General features: G+C 40.8%; 1 protein-coding gene and 1 non-coding gene across 2 annotated transcripts; one reads left to right on the top strand and one right to left on the bottom strand.

The window, feature by feature from the left end:
* Nucleotides 1-139: 139 nt before the first annotated feature.
* Nucleotides 140-16519, top strand: Cdc6 (cell division cycle 6). The gene is made up of 12 exons (XM_020176336.2): nt 140-4397; nt 4979-5195; nt 6199-6480; nt 6607-6806; nt 7047-7222; nt 7996-8102; nt 9233-9372; nt 10120-10220; nt 11379-11443; nt 14517-14719; nt 15254-15394; nt 15879-16519. The coding sequence occupies exons 2-12, from the start codon at nt 5012-5014 to the stop codon at nt 15966-15968; spliced, it is 1689 nt and encodes a 562-aa protein (XP_020031925.1). The 5' UTR covers nt 140-4397; nt 4979-5011; the 3' UTR covers nt 15969-16519.
* Nucleotides 13983-14055, bottom strand: Trnav-aac (transfer RNA valine (anticodon AAC)). The gene has a single exon. It is a non-coding gene; the product is annotated as a tRNA-Val (tRNA).
* Nucleotides 16520-16884: the final 365 nt, after the last annotated feature.

A 16884-nucleotide genomic window follows, 5' to 3' on the forward strand; every position in this document is an offset into this window, starting at 1 on the left:
GTTTCCTTCTTTCTACTCGCTTCTGACAGTTTAATGGGTTCCTTCCCTAATTGTCTTAAATGTCATTCCACTGGTGGCAGAGGGGCATACCTTTTTTTTCTCATCTCTAACCTTTGTCCTTTCCAACAGTGACCAGCATGGAAGTCACAGTCAACACTGAAAAAAAGGCTAGAATGATGTGTGTGCGCATGTGTGTGTGTTTGTGTTCATCTGTCGGCAGTGGATCAATTTCTTTAAAAATAATTTATTGTATGATTTATTTTGGAATTATATCCTGATTACAGTGCTCCTTCTTTCAAATAGCACTGCTTTTTTTTTTTCCCCCTCTAAAATGTATAATGTGGTCTCAGGTTGGATTTTTTAGTACATTTCTTTCTTCTGGATGCCATGCAGTTTAATTAAACCTTGCTTAAAAACAAAAACAAAAAAGTGAAAATTGTGTACTCTTGTCATGCCTCAAGTGGTGGCAAAGGAGAGGTATTGCCTCATCTTGTGGGTAAGTGTGGTGATTTGATTTGAGGTCCCCTGAGAAAGTAGGTGTACTGACTTGAGGAGCAGAAGCATCTGCAGCTTTCCAAGGGTCTTCTCTCCTACTGTATTTTAAAAATCACAGTTCTAGTTAACTACAGTGACCTGCAGATTCTGAAAGTATTTTCTGTTTGCTACCTAACTCCCCTTTGCCCATGATTTCAGGGAACACAAAAGGCTCCTTAGCCTTGTGTCCTTTCTGGTATCCCTTAATGATTCTTTTTGTCTGTGTTGGCTGATTCTCAAATGGACAGTGAAAGAAAAGGTGGGGGCAGGGCATTATGGCCCATGTATCCATTTTTATGTGGGTGTTGGCTGTTTTCTTCACTGCTTTTTAAGCTGAAATCTTAGCTAGTTTTCTTGAACTTTGACTTTAGGTGTAAAAAAATTCAACCAGTCATTCTTTGCTTACTGTGGTCAGCTGACATAATAACCACTAAGGTTTAATGAGCTTAACTTGCACTTCCATTACTAGCAAAGGTCTTAAAATTATTTCCCATACTGATTCATAATGGGTGTGTGTATGAATCACTCTCATAATTTAGATATAAAAACCTGTGAAGGGGAGGGAGGGAGAGGGAAAAAGAGCTCATTTTTATCCATACCAGACTGGCTGAATTCTCGATTATTTGACCCATCATTGTTAATATGATTAATAAGCTACCTATTTATTGATTTAATTGTTATTCCTGACTTTAAATAGCCTGCAAATGGAACTTACCTAAATGACTCTCAATTTTCTTTCCCTATAGGCTTTCTCTGTCTCATGGGAATGGTATTGCTAGTCTGTCTCTGTGTCTTTCTCTCTTTACTAAATGATGCCAGACAGGTCCTTCTGGTATGATTTAATTCCTCCTGTATGGAACTATGTGAGAGTTAGGTGCTAGGACACTGCTTTGTTCACTCTGGTGATTACTGATGCACATCTGCTTGCCGTGAATGTGCCTCAGTATTTCCTGACCCATTCCTACCATGTGAACTGTGCAACTCACTGGAAGGAAGCTGCCTATCTGATTTCTTAGTAATCTACTGACAGAGGTAAGAGCTAAAATGTCAACTTGAGATCCTGACCACCCCAGAAGATAACTGTGGGAAGGGCTTTACCCTTGAGATGCTGAAACCAAGTCTGGATTATTTTTACACATAATTAAATTCATTTTCTGCCCCTTAAAGTGTGTGTGTGTGTGTGTGTGTGTACACACAAAAAAATGTACATGCAAATGGTGTATGTCCACTTGGAAGAAATGTCCTTTTCATTTCTTCAGTGAGCATTTATTGTGTACTTTACTCTGTAGTAGACACCGACAAATGAAGGTGAATAAGACATGGTGTTTGCCTCCAAGAAGCCCTAGTCTTCAGGACAGCTATCAGGAGAAATCTTTGCAGAGTATTAAAAGGCTTTATAGGAGTTGTCTGGGAAGAAGTGTGATGAGTGGTATTCCAGAGAAAGGAAACAGCAAGAACAAAGGCACAGAAATGAGAGACAGTGGTGTGCACATCATGGTACTGGAGGATCACTACTAATGGAAAATGAAAGCTTCAAGTAGATAACTTTTTTTTTTTTTTGGAAGTACTGGGGTTTGGACTCAGGGTCTCATACTTGCTAGGCAAGCTGCTCTACACTTGAGCCACTCAACTAACCCCTTTTGGTTGGGTATTTTCAAGATAGGGTCTCGTGAACTATTTGCCTGGACTGGCTTTGAACCATGACCCTCCTGATCTCTGTCTCCTGAGTAGCTAGGATTATAGGCTTGAGCCATTGGTGCTTGGCTAGGTACATAACCTTTTAGAGACCTTTCAATTCTGACATTCTGTGAATCTTTGCCTGCTTGCAACAGTAGTCATTTACTCTTGTAGAGTTTTCTTGAACCAGAGCAGTATTTCCTGGTGAATGTTTTCACGGGCTCCAATATGCATGCTAAGTGTTTATAGCTTCCTCTGTTTTCTCCCATTGTAACTGAGGTAGGTTTAAGCCATCTCTTAAAGCTTGCTGGATAGACATTACCATTTCAGGTTATTAAAGGCAGTTTTTAGGTGCCCAAGTTATAAAAACATGAACATTGAGGGTTGCTTCTTGCATTCTGTTGTCCTGTTAGATGAGAAATAACATCTGATCTGAAAGCATAGGTTTTGTGGTAACTTTTTTGTTTGTTTGATTGCAATGCTGGGCATCAGACTCAGGGCCTTGCACATGCTAGGCAGTCACACTACTGCTGAGTTACATATCCAGCCCTCTGTAGTAACTTTTTTTTTTTTTCATTCATAACAGCCTTTGTAGTGTTTTGTTTTTGTTTTTTTTACTCAGGGCCTCATCACCTTCTAGGCAGGCACTCTACCACTTGAGCCACTCTGCCAGCCCAGAATTTTTTAACTGCTAGAAAACCTTCTCTAAATATATCCCTTTACCATCTCTTCCTACTTGGAATCCATGTCTGTTTAATCCTTCCCCTGTGATGAAGTGGTCAAGAGTCTGATTTCCTGTCAGACTTCACAGTGCAAATTCCAGCACTTCCCCTTACTAGTTGTGTGACCTTGGGCAGGTTTACCCACCCACTTTACTTTGGTTTCCTCATTTGTAAAATTGAAATAAATACCAACTTCATGAGGTGCTTGTGAAGATTAATAAAGTGTAATATAAGTAAAATACTGAGCTCAGTCCTTAGCATAAGCATAAGCACTCAGTACTGGCTCTTATCTCCTATATGAACTTAGTACAATTAACTGAAGATTATATTATTGTTGCTTTCTTATTTCTCAGCCTTACAGCTCTGTTCTATTTGATATTGAACAATAAAAGATAAATGCCATCACCTACAGTTGAGTTCAGGCCTTTAAAGGAACCTCAGGCTCAGATGGGTTATTAGCCTTGGAAGCTGGCCTACAAATTACTACTCTAATTTATATTTTTCATTAAATGCTCAGCTTGCCTCTTCTATAACTATCTTCTCTGGCCCTGAAACCCTGGTGTTTGGCTATAAAATATTTTAAAATTAAGGAGATGTAATGTGATTCCCCACAATGTGTGGATGAAGTGATAGAAATGTGCACAGAATATAATCTTACCTTGAGAAAAATGAAACAAAAGGGTTGGCCTTATTTCTGAGTTTTGAAGCAAAGCCCGCAGATATGGTGATGAAATATAGTTTCTTTATGTAGCTATAGAACTTTACCAAAAAACACTGGGGTCGTAGGCCCCTTGCTACCCCCAAGATGCTGTGAACTCTAACCCTATACATTAATCGTCTTCCTGCCGTGCAGGGTCGAACACTTGAGGGATGAAGTAAGGTGCCTAGAGTCATGCCTGGCATACAGAACCTTCCCCAAGGCGGTAGGTCTTATGTAGTAGGTCTCTAAAAATCTAGCCCATCAGGATAATGAAAATAGGTATGTTTGGCAGTGAGAAGGGGGACTCATACCTTGACACATCCAGTGTGAGAGGAACAACGCGGAAGTAAGAGTTGCATGGGGGCAAAGACTACACCTCCCGCCGGGCCTTGCGGTGTGTTGGTTCGCCTAACTAGAATCGCATCTGCTACAACAGCGCGCCTTTCCGTAGAGGCCCCGGATGTAACTACCCTCCCCTTCCAATAGGCGTGGCTTCATGTTGGCTCTGAGACCAGGGGCTGTCTTATTGGTTGTGGGCCTTCCGCAGGATTGGACAGGAAAGAAAGAGAAGCGGCCAAGGCCCGCGGCGCTGGAGCAACAGCCAATCGGAAGCGAGGCTTGGCTTTGGCGCGAGACCGGAATGCTGGGGCTGAGCACATTTGGCGCGAGCTAACTTTGCTTCTGCTGCTCCGTAGTTTACGTGGAGTTTGTGGTGGAGAGTTCTTGAGGCCGTGTGTAAGACGCAAGAAGCATCCTGCATCGAGGTGACGCAGCCCTGAGGGGCGGAAAGGAGAGGAGATATTTCGGGGAGGCTTGGAGTCTGGTAGCCAATGGGTTGGGGAAGGACTGGCGTGAGAACTGCGGGTTCGAGCTAGGCCCATATGAAATGAGAAGAGAACAGGCAGACATGGCCGGAGTTAGGGAAGGAGAACGTGCGTGGTGCGAGGGGTCCTAGCAGTGGCTGTATGAAGGAAAGGCGCCGGGGTGGGGCAGAGGGAAGACCGGGAAGACGTCGCCACGTTGTCAGGACTAGGGAGGGACTGGGGACATCAGTTAAGGTAAACTTACCGCGTCGCTCTGGCGCCAGACTTTGCGCCTCCGGGCATCTCGGGCCTCCCATCTAAGAGAGGAATAACAATAATGGTACCTAAGTCCCCACCCCCAGCCGGCTGTAAAACCCAAAGGAGTCACAGTAGACTGTCACAGCATCGCACGCCCCGAGGTGGACGGCAGGTGACTGCATGGCTCTCGTGCGGAGCAGAACCAAACGCGGAGATAACGGGCGAGTGTGGCTCATCAGTAAAATCCCACGTCAATTAACGGCGTCTCTGTTTTTGGTTTTTAGGTTTTTGTTTTTGTAGTCGGCTGCGTTGTCATCATGCCACAAACCCGATCTCAGGCACAGGCTACAATCAGTTTTCCAAAAAAGAAGCTATCTCGGACATTGAACAAAACGAAAAACCCTAGTGACCCTAAACTGGAACCAACGAATATCCAGGCTGGACCCTGTTCTCCTTGTGTAAACACAAAAATTCTGCCTCTCAGCCCCAGAAAACGTCTGGGTAAGCTTCCCACTGTAGAAGTGCGACTTTTTGACTACTAGTTCTTGACATTTCTTTTCTCATTGGTAAGCTGCCTGTCCTTTGAAAGAGCTTTCTTTTTTTTTTTTTTTTTAATTATTCATTTACTCACATATGCAAACATTGTTTGGGTCATTTCTCCCTCCTGCCCCCGCCCCCATCCTCTCCCCCACCAAAGAGCTTTCTAAGTTCATTTAAGACTACTTTAAATTTTATTTTCAGAATGGTGGGTAAATGCTTACTGAACTTCAGAGTTAAGCCACTTACTGATATCATTTTCTGAACTACCAAAGGGCTGATCTTCAATTTCTTAGTTCTGTCATTTTAAATTACCTTGCAGTTACGTGGTCTTATGAAATTTGCCTCCATATTTGTGAAATTCCGAGAAACAAATGGATGACATTCTTAATATTTTCAATTATATTCTTGTTTTAGAATAGTGGTTAGTGGTGCCTTCCTGTCCTATAAGTTTTGTTTGTTTTATCTGTTTTTGTTTTTTTGGTGATGCTGGGGATGGAACCCAGGACCTCACATATGCTAGGCAAGTGCTCTGCTACTTAGCTACACATCCCCAGCTGAAGAGGATTCGTTTTTAATGAGAGTGGTTGGTCATATCTGGAGATGTTTATTTAGCTGTCAGGTTAAGAGGGTGCTACTGGCATAATGAGTGAAAGCTGGGATGCTTCTAAGCGTCCTACAGTGCACACAACAGTGAAGAGTTTTTTGGTCTTAGATGTCAGTGTACCAAGGTTGAGAAATTCTATTTTAGGACAATCTTAGAATTTTATCCCACCAGACCTTATCTGGTTTATACCAAATAATAAAATTCATTGGTGCCATCTGGTGGCCATATTTTCTTCTGGCTGACAGGGCATTTCTTCTGTGGTTTAGAAATTGCACCTCTTTCTGGGTAAGGCAGGGGTCTTTGCAAGTTGTTTTACTGTCCACTGCTATGAATGACCATATTCTGATTTTAATGTTTCAGGTGATGACAACTTATGCAACACTCCCCACTTACCTCCCTGTTCTCCACCAAAGCAAGGCAAGAAGGAGAATGGCCCCCCTCGCTCACATACACATAAGGGGCGAAGATTGGTATTTGACAATCAGATGACAGTCAAGTCCCCTAGCAACAGAGAACAAACCAGAGTTCTCCAAAACAAAATGCTTACCTCAGTTCAAAAAGGTCAAGAGATCACAACAAATTCTGAACAGAAATGTCCATTAGAGAAAGAGTCTGCTTGTATGAGACTGTTCAAGCAAGAAGGTGCGATCTTACATGGCAGCTGTTAGTGCAGCCATTGTAAATAAAGCTGATGACTCCAAATGAAACCCAGTGGGTCTTTTCAGTCACCTTCTGTTGTGTTTAATTGTCCTTTTATGTCTGGTACAGGCACTTGCTACCAGCAAGCAAAGCTTGTCCTAAATACAGCTGTCCCAGATCGGCTGCCTGCCAGAGAAAAGGAGATGGATGTCATCAGGAATTTCATGAGGGAACACATCTGTGGGAAAAAAGCTGGAAGTCTTTACCTTTCTGGTGCTCCTGGAACTGGAAAAACTGCCTGCTTAAGCCGAATTCTGCAAGACCTCAAGGTACGTTGAGAATCTGAATTATGATGCACTTGCTAAAGAAGGTTAAGAAAAAGTAAATGGTTAAGAGATTGAAGTTTTCCTCAAAATAAGACATTCTTTGTTTCATTGTCCAAATCTTTCCAAAGAAAGAGCTTCCTCTCATATGCTGTTAGCTCTCAAAGAATTTCTAAGTTCATTAGATTCTTTGCTTGAGGCCATAATAACTCCCTCCCATGCTTTTTTTTTTTTTTTTTTTGGTAGAAAGAAGTGAAAGACTTTAAAACTATCATGCTGAATTGCATGTCCTTGAGGAATGCTCAGGCTGTATTCCCAGCTATTGCTCAGGAGATTTGTCAGGAAGAAATATCCAGGTCAGCTGGGAAGGACATGATGAGGAAATTGGAAAAACATATGACTGCAGAGAAGGGCCCCATGATGTAAGTATTTCTGTGCTGTATGTTGCTTGCTGAAAATCTGCAAGGTCTTTTGTCCACAAAAGAACATTCTCTGCGTTTGCTCTATGAGAGGTAGTTACGTAAACTTGAAGAAAAGAAAAAACTGTAATTTTAAGTTTAAAATGTTTTAAAATTTAATTGTTTTTAAACTAATTGCTTTAAAACTGAATGTTACTTGTTCAAAAGGGGGACCAAGCCTGGCATGGTGGCTCACACCTATAATCCTAGCTACTCAGGAAGATTGTGGTTTGAAACCAGCCCGGGCAAATAGTTTGCAAGACTCTATCTTGAAAAACACTTCACAAAAATAGTGTTGGTGGAGTGGCTCAAGGTGAAGGCCCTGAGTTCAAGCCCCACACCGCAAAAAAAGGGGACCAGAGCCAAGTACTGGTGACTCATATCTGTAATCCTAACTACTCAGAAGGCAGAGATCAGGAGGATCACTGTTCAAGGCCAGCCCAGGCAAATAATTCAAGTGACTCTATCTCTAAAATATCCAATACATACAGGGCTGGTGGAGTGGCTCAAGTGGTAGAGCACCTGCCTAGCAAGCATGAGACCCTGAATTCAAACCACAGTACCACCAAAGGTGGAGGGGGGACAGTATTATTCTGACAGTGACTAGAGCTAGGACAGATTTGTGATCTTCAAACTGGTTTTAGCTTTAGGAATGTGACCTAAAGTGAGTCCAGATCAAACATATCGGAAGGATAAGAAGGTGGTTATGAACACTAATTGTTTCTCTCTATATACAGTGTGTTGGTGTTGGATGAGATGGATCAGCTGGACAGCAAAGGACAGGATGTATTATACACACTGTTTGAATGGCCATGGCTAAACAATTCCCGAATGGTGCTGATTGGTTAGTGCTCAATTGTTAATGCTACATGGTGGTTCTGAGGTTTTGTTTTTAAATCCATTGAGCTTGCTTATCACTTATTTTATCTTAAACCAGCTTTCTGCCTTATCAAAATTAGACAATTGCTATAAAATGATACTACTTCTGAGCTAGGCATGGTGGTACAGGCATGCCCCTGGGGTCCCAGCTATTTGAGGGGTTCTAGCAAGAGGATTATGAGTTCAAAGCAACAAAGTGAGACTCTCTTATTAAAAACAAACAAGCCAGGCACCCGTGGTTCAATGCCTCTATAATAGTAGCTACTCAGAAGGCAGAGATGAGAAGGATCATAGTTCAAAGCCAACTCCTAGCAAATAGTTTGTGGGACCCCCATCATGAAAAAAAAAAAAAATCCATCACAAAAAAAGGGCTGGTGGAGTGGCTCAAGGTGTAGCCCTTGAGTTCATACTCCAGCACTACAAAAAACAAAAAAACAAACAAGCCAGGCACCAGTGGCTCACACCTATAATGGTAGGCAGAGATCATGAGGATCTTGGCTCAAGGCCATCCTAAGCAAATAACCAATACAAAAAAATACCCAACCAAAAAAAGGGCTGAAAGAGTGCCTGAGTAGCAAGCATGAGGTCCTGAGTTCAAACTGCAGTACTGCCAAAAAAAAAAAAAAAGTTACATAGGAAGTGGAGTTAAATAGTTCAGTGGCAGAACATTTGCATGCTCAAGGCCTTGGGTTCAATTCCCAGCATCCTCTGCCGTTTAAAAAAAAAAAAAGTACTGCATTTCAGAAACAATAGATTTTTGGAGTATCTGATCCAGCTTGTCAGTGAACATTTTTAAGCCTAACTTGAACATTCAATAATGACCATGTACTTTTTATTTATTTTATTTGTTTATTTTGAGACTGGGTCTCTTCTAAATAACTAAGACTGGCCTTGCAATCCTGTCTCAGCTTCCCGAGTACTGGGATACAGGTGTGTGCCTGGCTTAATGTCTGTATACATCTTGCCTAGTGGAGTGGAGTGGGAAGTAATAATTGGAATACTAGATTATAACTAGAAATTTTATTTATCTTTCAAAGGGAACCATTTTCCTTTTAGAATGATTTGAATGGTGGTGATTATTGTTTATCTTCTCAGGTATTGCTAATACCCTGGATCTCACAGACAGAATTCTGCCAAGGCTTGAAGCTAGAGAAAAATGTAAGCCGCAGCTATTGAATTTCCCCCCTTATACCAGGAATCAGATAGCCACTATCTTACAGGATCGACTTACTCAGGTGAGTGCCGATCATTACACCACATTCTGTTCCTCGGATTACCTTTGTTAAGGAAACCTAGTAATAGTTCTAAAATTTGCTTTGATTGCTTTATTAATGGTTTGGGGAGTTCCTATAGACCATAGTGAGAGAACATTTTTATGTGAATTTCCACACATGGTTCCACTTACTTTTTTATTGAAAAAAAAAAAAAAGGAATTAGTGGGATCACGCAAATGCTTCCTTAATGTCCCTTAAAAAATAGGCCTATGAGCCAGGTGCTGGGGACTCATGCCTATAATCCTAGCTACTCAGGAGACAGAGATCAGGAGGATCGCAGTTCGAAGCCTGGGCAAATAGTTCGAGAGACCCTATCTCAAAAAAAACCCATCACAAAAAAAAAAAGGGCTGGTGGAGTGGCTCAAGATATAGACCCTGAGATCATACCGCTGTAATGCAAAAAGAAAAAAAAAAGCCTATGAAAAACTTCCTCTTTTGAAAAATAACTGGATTTTTTTTTTTTTTTGCTAATTTTAAGTTCTAATAGCTTTTTTCTATTCATGAGCCCCTACCATGTTCCTATGAAATTCTGAAATGTCTGAAAACTCAAAAATTTCTATTTACTTATGAACAGAAAAGTCATCTCTTACACCCTAAATGGTGGCCAATCAGGTTTAGACTTAATTGTAAAAATGTTTATTTCTAGAACCTAAATTGTGAAGAGAGAATTTTATAACTCAATTGTTGTCTTCTGTATCTTGTCTGAAGGTGTCTAGAGATCAGGTTCTAGACAATGCTGCAATTCAGTTCTGTGCCCGCAAAGTCTCTGCTGTTTCAGGAGATGTTCGAAAAGCTCTAGATATTTGTAGGTGAGTTATGGCACTGTTGACTGCTTTTATTAAAAAAAAAAAAAATGCTGTTAATTGTCTCATGTAACTCAAGTGAATGTGGCTTAAGAGACTCCATTCTGTTACTTTTTACACTCAGAAAGGAGGACTTGTTTCTCAGTGGGGAGCTCTGGATTTCTACCGTGTTAATGTCTGAAACATTATCAGTCCATTACCTACAGAGGGAGAAACAAATGAGATGTTGCTAGCACTCCCTGTGGTGATTATAGATTGGTTAATTACATTTGTATTAAAAAAGACTCCAGTTTACTTTTCCATTAGCTGGTCTCAAGCAGGTTTATTTATGGACCTGAACCATCTTTGCCTTTAGACTTTCTTTCCCTTCCTTTCGTTTTGTGGGCACCCCTTCTTCCTTCCAGTTGGTGGTCCCCCAAGTCATACTCCAGACCTCTTTCTTCCTTCCATCCCCCTGCCCCTCCTGCTGAGGAAAACCTCTGTGCTGACTGATGAAATTTCTTCCCTCCCAGTAGGGACACTGGGTCCATTAAAATGATGCTTGCTGTGTTGGCCCACTGGTCCAACCTCCCCCTACTGCCTTGTAGAAGATCCAGGTCTGGCTTATGGCTTCCTGTGGGCAAAGCAGTTTGGAGAGAGCAGTGGGAGAGTAAGCTCTTCCTATTGCTAGGTTGCATGATCCTGAATTTGAAAGTTTCCCCTAGTCAGCAAACTACTTGAGTAAAGACTGCAGTAATGAGCAATAGTCATGTAGGCTGACATGGTTTAGCCTATACATAGTCTGTATATATCTAACTGAGGACTCCCTTTTAGGTCTGCTGTTTATGGATGGTGTCAGTTCTTCTTAGTTACCCACTCCACATGTCTTCTCTTCTACCCGTGACATTTCTCCTCACCCAAAATGTGTGGCTCCATGTATGATGACCTACTTAGCACCTATCAGAGGGAACCACGTAGTGTTGAAGTTCCTCAAATCCCTGGCCCAGGAATTATTTTAAGGAAATTAAGTCTCCTTTAGAACTGGGACATAACTCACTTTGTTTATGGACTTTAACTTATTTAAGCATGTTGTTTTTAGTTAATGTGCTTGCTTTTTGAGCTTGGTGGCTTGGGGGAGTGTTTGGTTTGGCTCAGATTAAATTAATTTTAGAATCTTTTTTATAGGAGAGCTATTGAAATTGTAGAGTCAGATGTCAAAAGCCAGACTATCCTCAAACCACTGTCTGAATGTAAGTAGTTTATCTCCTTCCTGTCTTCTTTTATAGTTGGAAGTCCAACTTTTCTGAGGAAAGAAAAAGATGAACGTAGTTAAATACACATTCACCCATTTTTGTGTGTGTTTAGTGAGTTTCATCGCCTTTATTTCAATCTTGCCTGCCACTGCCATAGTCCATGCATTACTAGAAATGATTTCTCTAGGATGTTACATAAATGGCTACACCTAGAGTAAGTTTTCTTTCCAAGTTCTAGGAATGAACACTAGACAGTTAAGGTTGGATCAGCTTCTCTTTGAGTGCTTACGTTGAGTGTCCTTTAGGTCTCCAGGTAGGTGAAAGCAGAGCCTGATAATTAAGAGGAGAGTTCATTGTGAGTTTATCCTGGGGTTTTTTTGTTGTTGTTATTTTGGGTGCTTTGTTTTGTTTTGTTTTGGTGCAATTGGGGTTTGAACTCAGGGCTTCGCTCTTGCAAAGTAGGTGCTCTACCACTTGAGTCATACCACTAGTCCGATTTCCTATGGTTGTTTTGGAGATGGGAAGGGAGGTCTCAAATTATTTTCCTGGTCTGTCCTCAAACCACAATCCTCCTAATATTATTCTCCCAAGTAGCCAGGATTACAGGTGTAGGCCACCAGTGCCTGGCTCATCTTGGTATATCTTAAGTCTTTAAACAAGTTTAGAGAGTATATGTACAAAGACCATTGCTACAAAAAAAACAAGACTATCACAAGTGACATTTTATTTTCCTTTCCTTCAGTCTTGTTCTCTTAGCTGCAGCAGATGTAAGATGGCCATGAACTACATATCTTTTCAGTGTTTAATATCTAGTGTTAATCTTTAGAAACAGTACAGTCTGATTTGATTGTTTCTTCCTTCATTCCTGCACTGGTTAGAAGTTATTAAAATTTTTTCTAGCACTTTAGTTCTATATAAAATGCTTTCTCTTTTTCATCAACTTCTTAAAAGAAAATAACTTAAAATATTTCAGAAGTAGCCAAAATTACTTGTTTCCTTCTTCTCTTCAGTGTTTAAATTATCCTTCCCCATCCCTCTTTTTTCCCTACCAATAAAATTTCTTTTCAGTGACCTCTGTGAGCACCATTGGCACATAAATTGCTGAAAGAGGTTATAAATTCCTGGCATAAATTACTGGGCTAACCTAATTCCTGTCTTTTGATTTTGAGGGGGGTAGGGGGTGAGGGTGCTAGAGTTTGAACTTAGGGCTTCACCCTTTCTAGGCAGGTGTTCTACCACTTGAGCTCCAGCCCTCTATCTTTTGACTTTTTATATGTGTTGAGTTGACTCTTAATGGCTACACAAAACTATAGGGACACTGATTTCAACTAAATATAAAAGGGAACTTCTCTAATACAGAACTAACTAGGCTTCTCTGAAATGTAGTGGGTTCCCCAACAGTGAAGAAACACAAACAAAAGCTAGATAGGCCAGGCGCCAGTGGCTCACACCTGTAATCCTAGCTGCTTAGGAGGGCACAGATCAGGACGATCACAGTTCAAAGCCAGCCTGGGGAAATAGTTTGCGAGACCCTATCTTAAAAAACCCATTACAAAGAAGGGATGGCGGAGAGGCTCAAGGTGCAGGCTCTGAGTTCAAACCCCAGTACTGCCAAAAAAAAAAAATTCTAGATAGGTGACTACATGTTGGGATTATTTTAGAAAGGACTCAGCCATTGGGTAGGGAGTAAGAATAGGCCTCTGAATGCCTTTCAACTTTAAGATTCTGATACTTGATCTGTGAGCTCTGGTTTCTCCATTAGTCCTCTGCAGCTTCCTGTTTGTGGTAATGAAATAGAAGTAAATTGTTGTGGGGCAACTGCAGATGGTCTCAGGAAGTAACTTCAGGCAAAGGTTGTTACAGAGCAAATCCCCCCTCTGTTTTGGAAGTCATGCTTCTCTAAACAATGAGGCCATAGTCCTATGCAACTTGTTGGCAGTTTCCCAACCTCCAGTTTTTGAGAGGGTGCTATCTGCTAGGATATCCAGTGACATTTTCTCAGATGTTACTCTCCTGCAGATCAGCTTGGGCAAATGAACCAAACCTCGAAGGTCATATGGGGAGGTCATCTGGAGGACTGATGTAGGATTGACTTTACTGTCTACGTTTATCCTCTCATTTATTTAGAGTATTAGGTAATTCTTCCAACTATTGTTTTTTTTTTTTTTTCCCCTTTCTTAATTATCAGATGTGGTCATCATCTTTGCTCAAGATTCTGGGTTTTTGAGAGGGCTTATTTTATTGTTTTTTTTTTTCATTGCTGGGTGTTGAACCCAGGTCCTTGTACTAGGCAAGTGCTCTGCCACTGAGTTACATCCCCAGCCCGCTATTCTTTACCTCTAAGGCATTGAGGACTTCCAAGACAGAGAGGTGGGCCTAGTGGTACATGCTTGCAATCATAGCACTGAGGAGGCTGAGGCAGGAGGTTCGAGATTTCCAGGCCAGTCTTGGCTACATAGTGAAATTAAACAGGAAAAAAAGAACACAGTAGTTTTCTGTCTGATCGTTATTCTTTCTTGAGGCAGATTTATTTTCTTGGTAGTGCTGGGGCTTGAACTCAGGGTCTCCAACTTGTTAGGCAGGCGCTCTACCACTTGAGCCACACCCCCAACTCACAAGGTAGATTTTGTCTATCCAAAATTAAATTACATTCTACAGGACAAAATACTTCACTATTCTGTCCAGAGAAAGGAAAACCTTACTTTCCAAATCATCCACATTATTTTGGTGTCTTTCTGAGGATAGAATTGTCTTATATTTTGGCTTCTGGTTAGAGTTGGAGTCTCTGCTTTGCCAACATGTGGCTGCACTTAGATTTCTCTTAGCTAAAACTTGATACTCTCTATCAACATACACATATGAACAATATTTTTAAGATCTAAAATCATGCTGGGGGACATGACTGAAGTGATAGAGCACTTGCATCACTTGCATGGCAAACATGAGGCCGAGTTCAAATGCCAGTACTGCCACACACACACACACACACACACACACACACACACACACACACACACACACACACACACACCCTAAAAATCTAATGAAGTTTGATTTATTTACTTTATAGGTAAATCACCCTCTGAGTCTCTGGTTCCCAAGCGTGTTGGTCTTTCTCACATATCCCAAGTCATTTCAGAAGTTGATGGTAACAGGATGACTTTGAGTAGAGAAGGAGCACAAGATTCCCTCCCTCTTCAGCAGAAGATCTTGGTTTGCTCTTTGCTGCTCTTAACCAGGCAGTTAAAAATCAAAGAGGTCACTCTGGGGAAGGTAAGTTGGGAATCTCAACAGATGGAGCTGAGGTAAAGATGAGAATCTGCTTTGGAATGCATATAGTTTTTGGAAGGCCTTTCATGCTCCAGCTGATATAAATTAGAAATGGATTTGAACAGTAAGAATGAATGCTAGTGCTATATAAAAGGTAGCTGACTTGCTGGGGATGTGGCTCAGTGGTAGAGCACTTGCAAGGCCCTGGATTTGATCCACAGCATCACACCAAAAAGTCAGTTCTCTTAAGATTTGATCTATATATCCCCAAATCAAAAAAAGACAGCTGACTTTATTTGTCTTGGGTTGTGTTTAAAAGTTAACCATCCATTAGTCATTTCCCCACCTTTTCCCCCTTCATTTCTGCCTCTTCCTATGAAATATATAAAGCCCTTTTCCTACTTTACAGTATAGGTTTAGGGGAAGAGGAAGAAATAGAGTATACAGGTAACTTTTTTGCAAATGTTATCTTAAGATGTTAAGATTACAGGAGATGTAACTTCTAAGCAACATTTATTCTGCCTTGTTTTCTCTCAGTTGTATGAAGCCTACAGTAACATCTGTCGCAAACAGCAGGTGGCATCTGTGGACCAGTCAGAGTGTTTGTCACTTTCAGGACTCTTGGAGTCCAGAGGCATTTTAGGATTAAAGAAAAACAAGGAAACCAGACTCACAAAGGTACAACTAACTCAACTAACTGCTTCTTTATACTTTTAAATTGTCCTGTTTTGGAGAGCTTATCCTTTGAAAAGGATTAAAAATGGCCTCTAAACATTTTTTTTTTCCTGGTACTGGAGTGTGAACTCAGGGCCTACACCTGAGCCACTCCACCAGCCCTTTTTTGTGATGAATTTTTTCGAGATGAGTCTCACAAACTATTTGCTTGGGCTGGCTTCGAACCACGATCCTCCTGATCTGTCTCCTCAGTAGCTAAGATTACAGCGTGAACCACTGGTGCCCAGCAATAATTTTGTTGTTGTTGTTGTTAGGTAGGATAGGTGTGGGAGGATGGGAGTATGATAAGAATGAGATTTTTTTTTTTCAGGCCATTGAATAAAATCTATGTTTAACTTGCCTCTTGTGAGAAAAGTTTAATATGGTAGAATTTAATGTAATAATTTTTGTGGGCTCTCCACCATGAAAAAACCTTTTTTCTTTTCAGGTATCTTTGAAGATTGAAGAAAAGGAAATAGAGCATGCTCTGAAAGACAAAGCTTTAATTGGAAATATCTTAATTTCTGCATTGCCTTAAATTCTTACATACCACTTGAAAGTATTCAGTTGACAATTTAGCAAACTACGGAATCTTCAGTTTAGTATATTATACACTCAGGTCTTCTAAAAGCAAAGTGACCTTTTTTTACTTGGAACCAATGGATTTTTAATCTATAGATTTGTGAATATTGGCACAGAATAATATCTTTGGGTTTTATTATTTGTACCCATAAAAATGATTGAGGAGGTCCTTTTTAAAATTGTATTTACTACCTTTCCCACTTGTGAGTCTCTTAACTAGTATACTTAAAAGTATACAGATTTATGGTGCAGATATGTATATCATTTATCTCTATTTTTTTGAGGTTAGGCTAAGAAGAATGAAAAAGAATGATCTGGAAAAATAGGCACGTCTACAAGGACATTTTGAAGGACATTGTGGTCAAAGAATTTATTTCCTTTTGGAGTGCACTTTCTGGAGTGCATGTTTCAGATACTACCATTGAGTTTCTCCTGGACTCCCAAAGTTGTGGGGGTGGTAAAGAGAATGTAACTTTACAGATTGTGAATATATTTATTTTCAAGTTGTGTTCTGTCATCTTAAGCAATCATATTTCAAGAGAGCCCAGACTTTCAGAAGACAGTGTGAAAATTCCTTCCCAAACTGTCCCACAGTCTTCTTAGCTGCCCTCAGCTGAAGCCATTGTTTCAAGGTGCCTCAGTTCGGGGTTTGATTTTCATTTGAACACATATTTTTCCAGTCTTACTAGATAAATTAATCCTATGGCACTCAAGACTTCTTTTCAGGGTTTAGTTTCCAGTGGCACTAAGTAGCAATTTGTGACAGGGACACCAGAGGGCACTATTCTAACACTGCTTTGAAAGTGTAGCTAGGGGCATGTCGTTTTGAGGGAAAGGATGGAAAGACACTCAAGTTTGATTTGTTTGGAAGA

The sequence above is a fragment of the Castor canadensis genome, chromosome 11 (genome assembly GCF_047511655.1).
Source record: "Castor canadensis chromosome 11, mCasCan1.hap1v2, whole genome shotgun sequence".
NCBI lineage: Eukaryota > Metazoa > Chordata > Mammalia > Rodentia > Castoridae > Castor > Castor canadensis.

Bases quoted from the DNA above. Each gene is read 5' to 3' on its own strand.
- Cdc6 (XM_020176336.2), top strand. From the start codon at position 5,012: ATGCCACAAACCCGATCTCAGGCACAGGCTACAATCAGTTTTCCAAAA. The intron at 7,223-7,995 runs GTAAGTATTTCT...CTCTATATACAG, and splicing joins GCAGAGAAGGGCCCCATGAT to TGTGTTGGTGTTGGATGAGA. The intron at 15,395-15,878 runs GTACAACTAACT...TTTTCTTTTCAG, and splicing joins AGGAAACCAGACTCACAAAG to GTATCTTTGAAGATTGAAGA.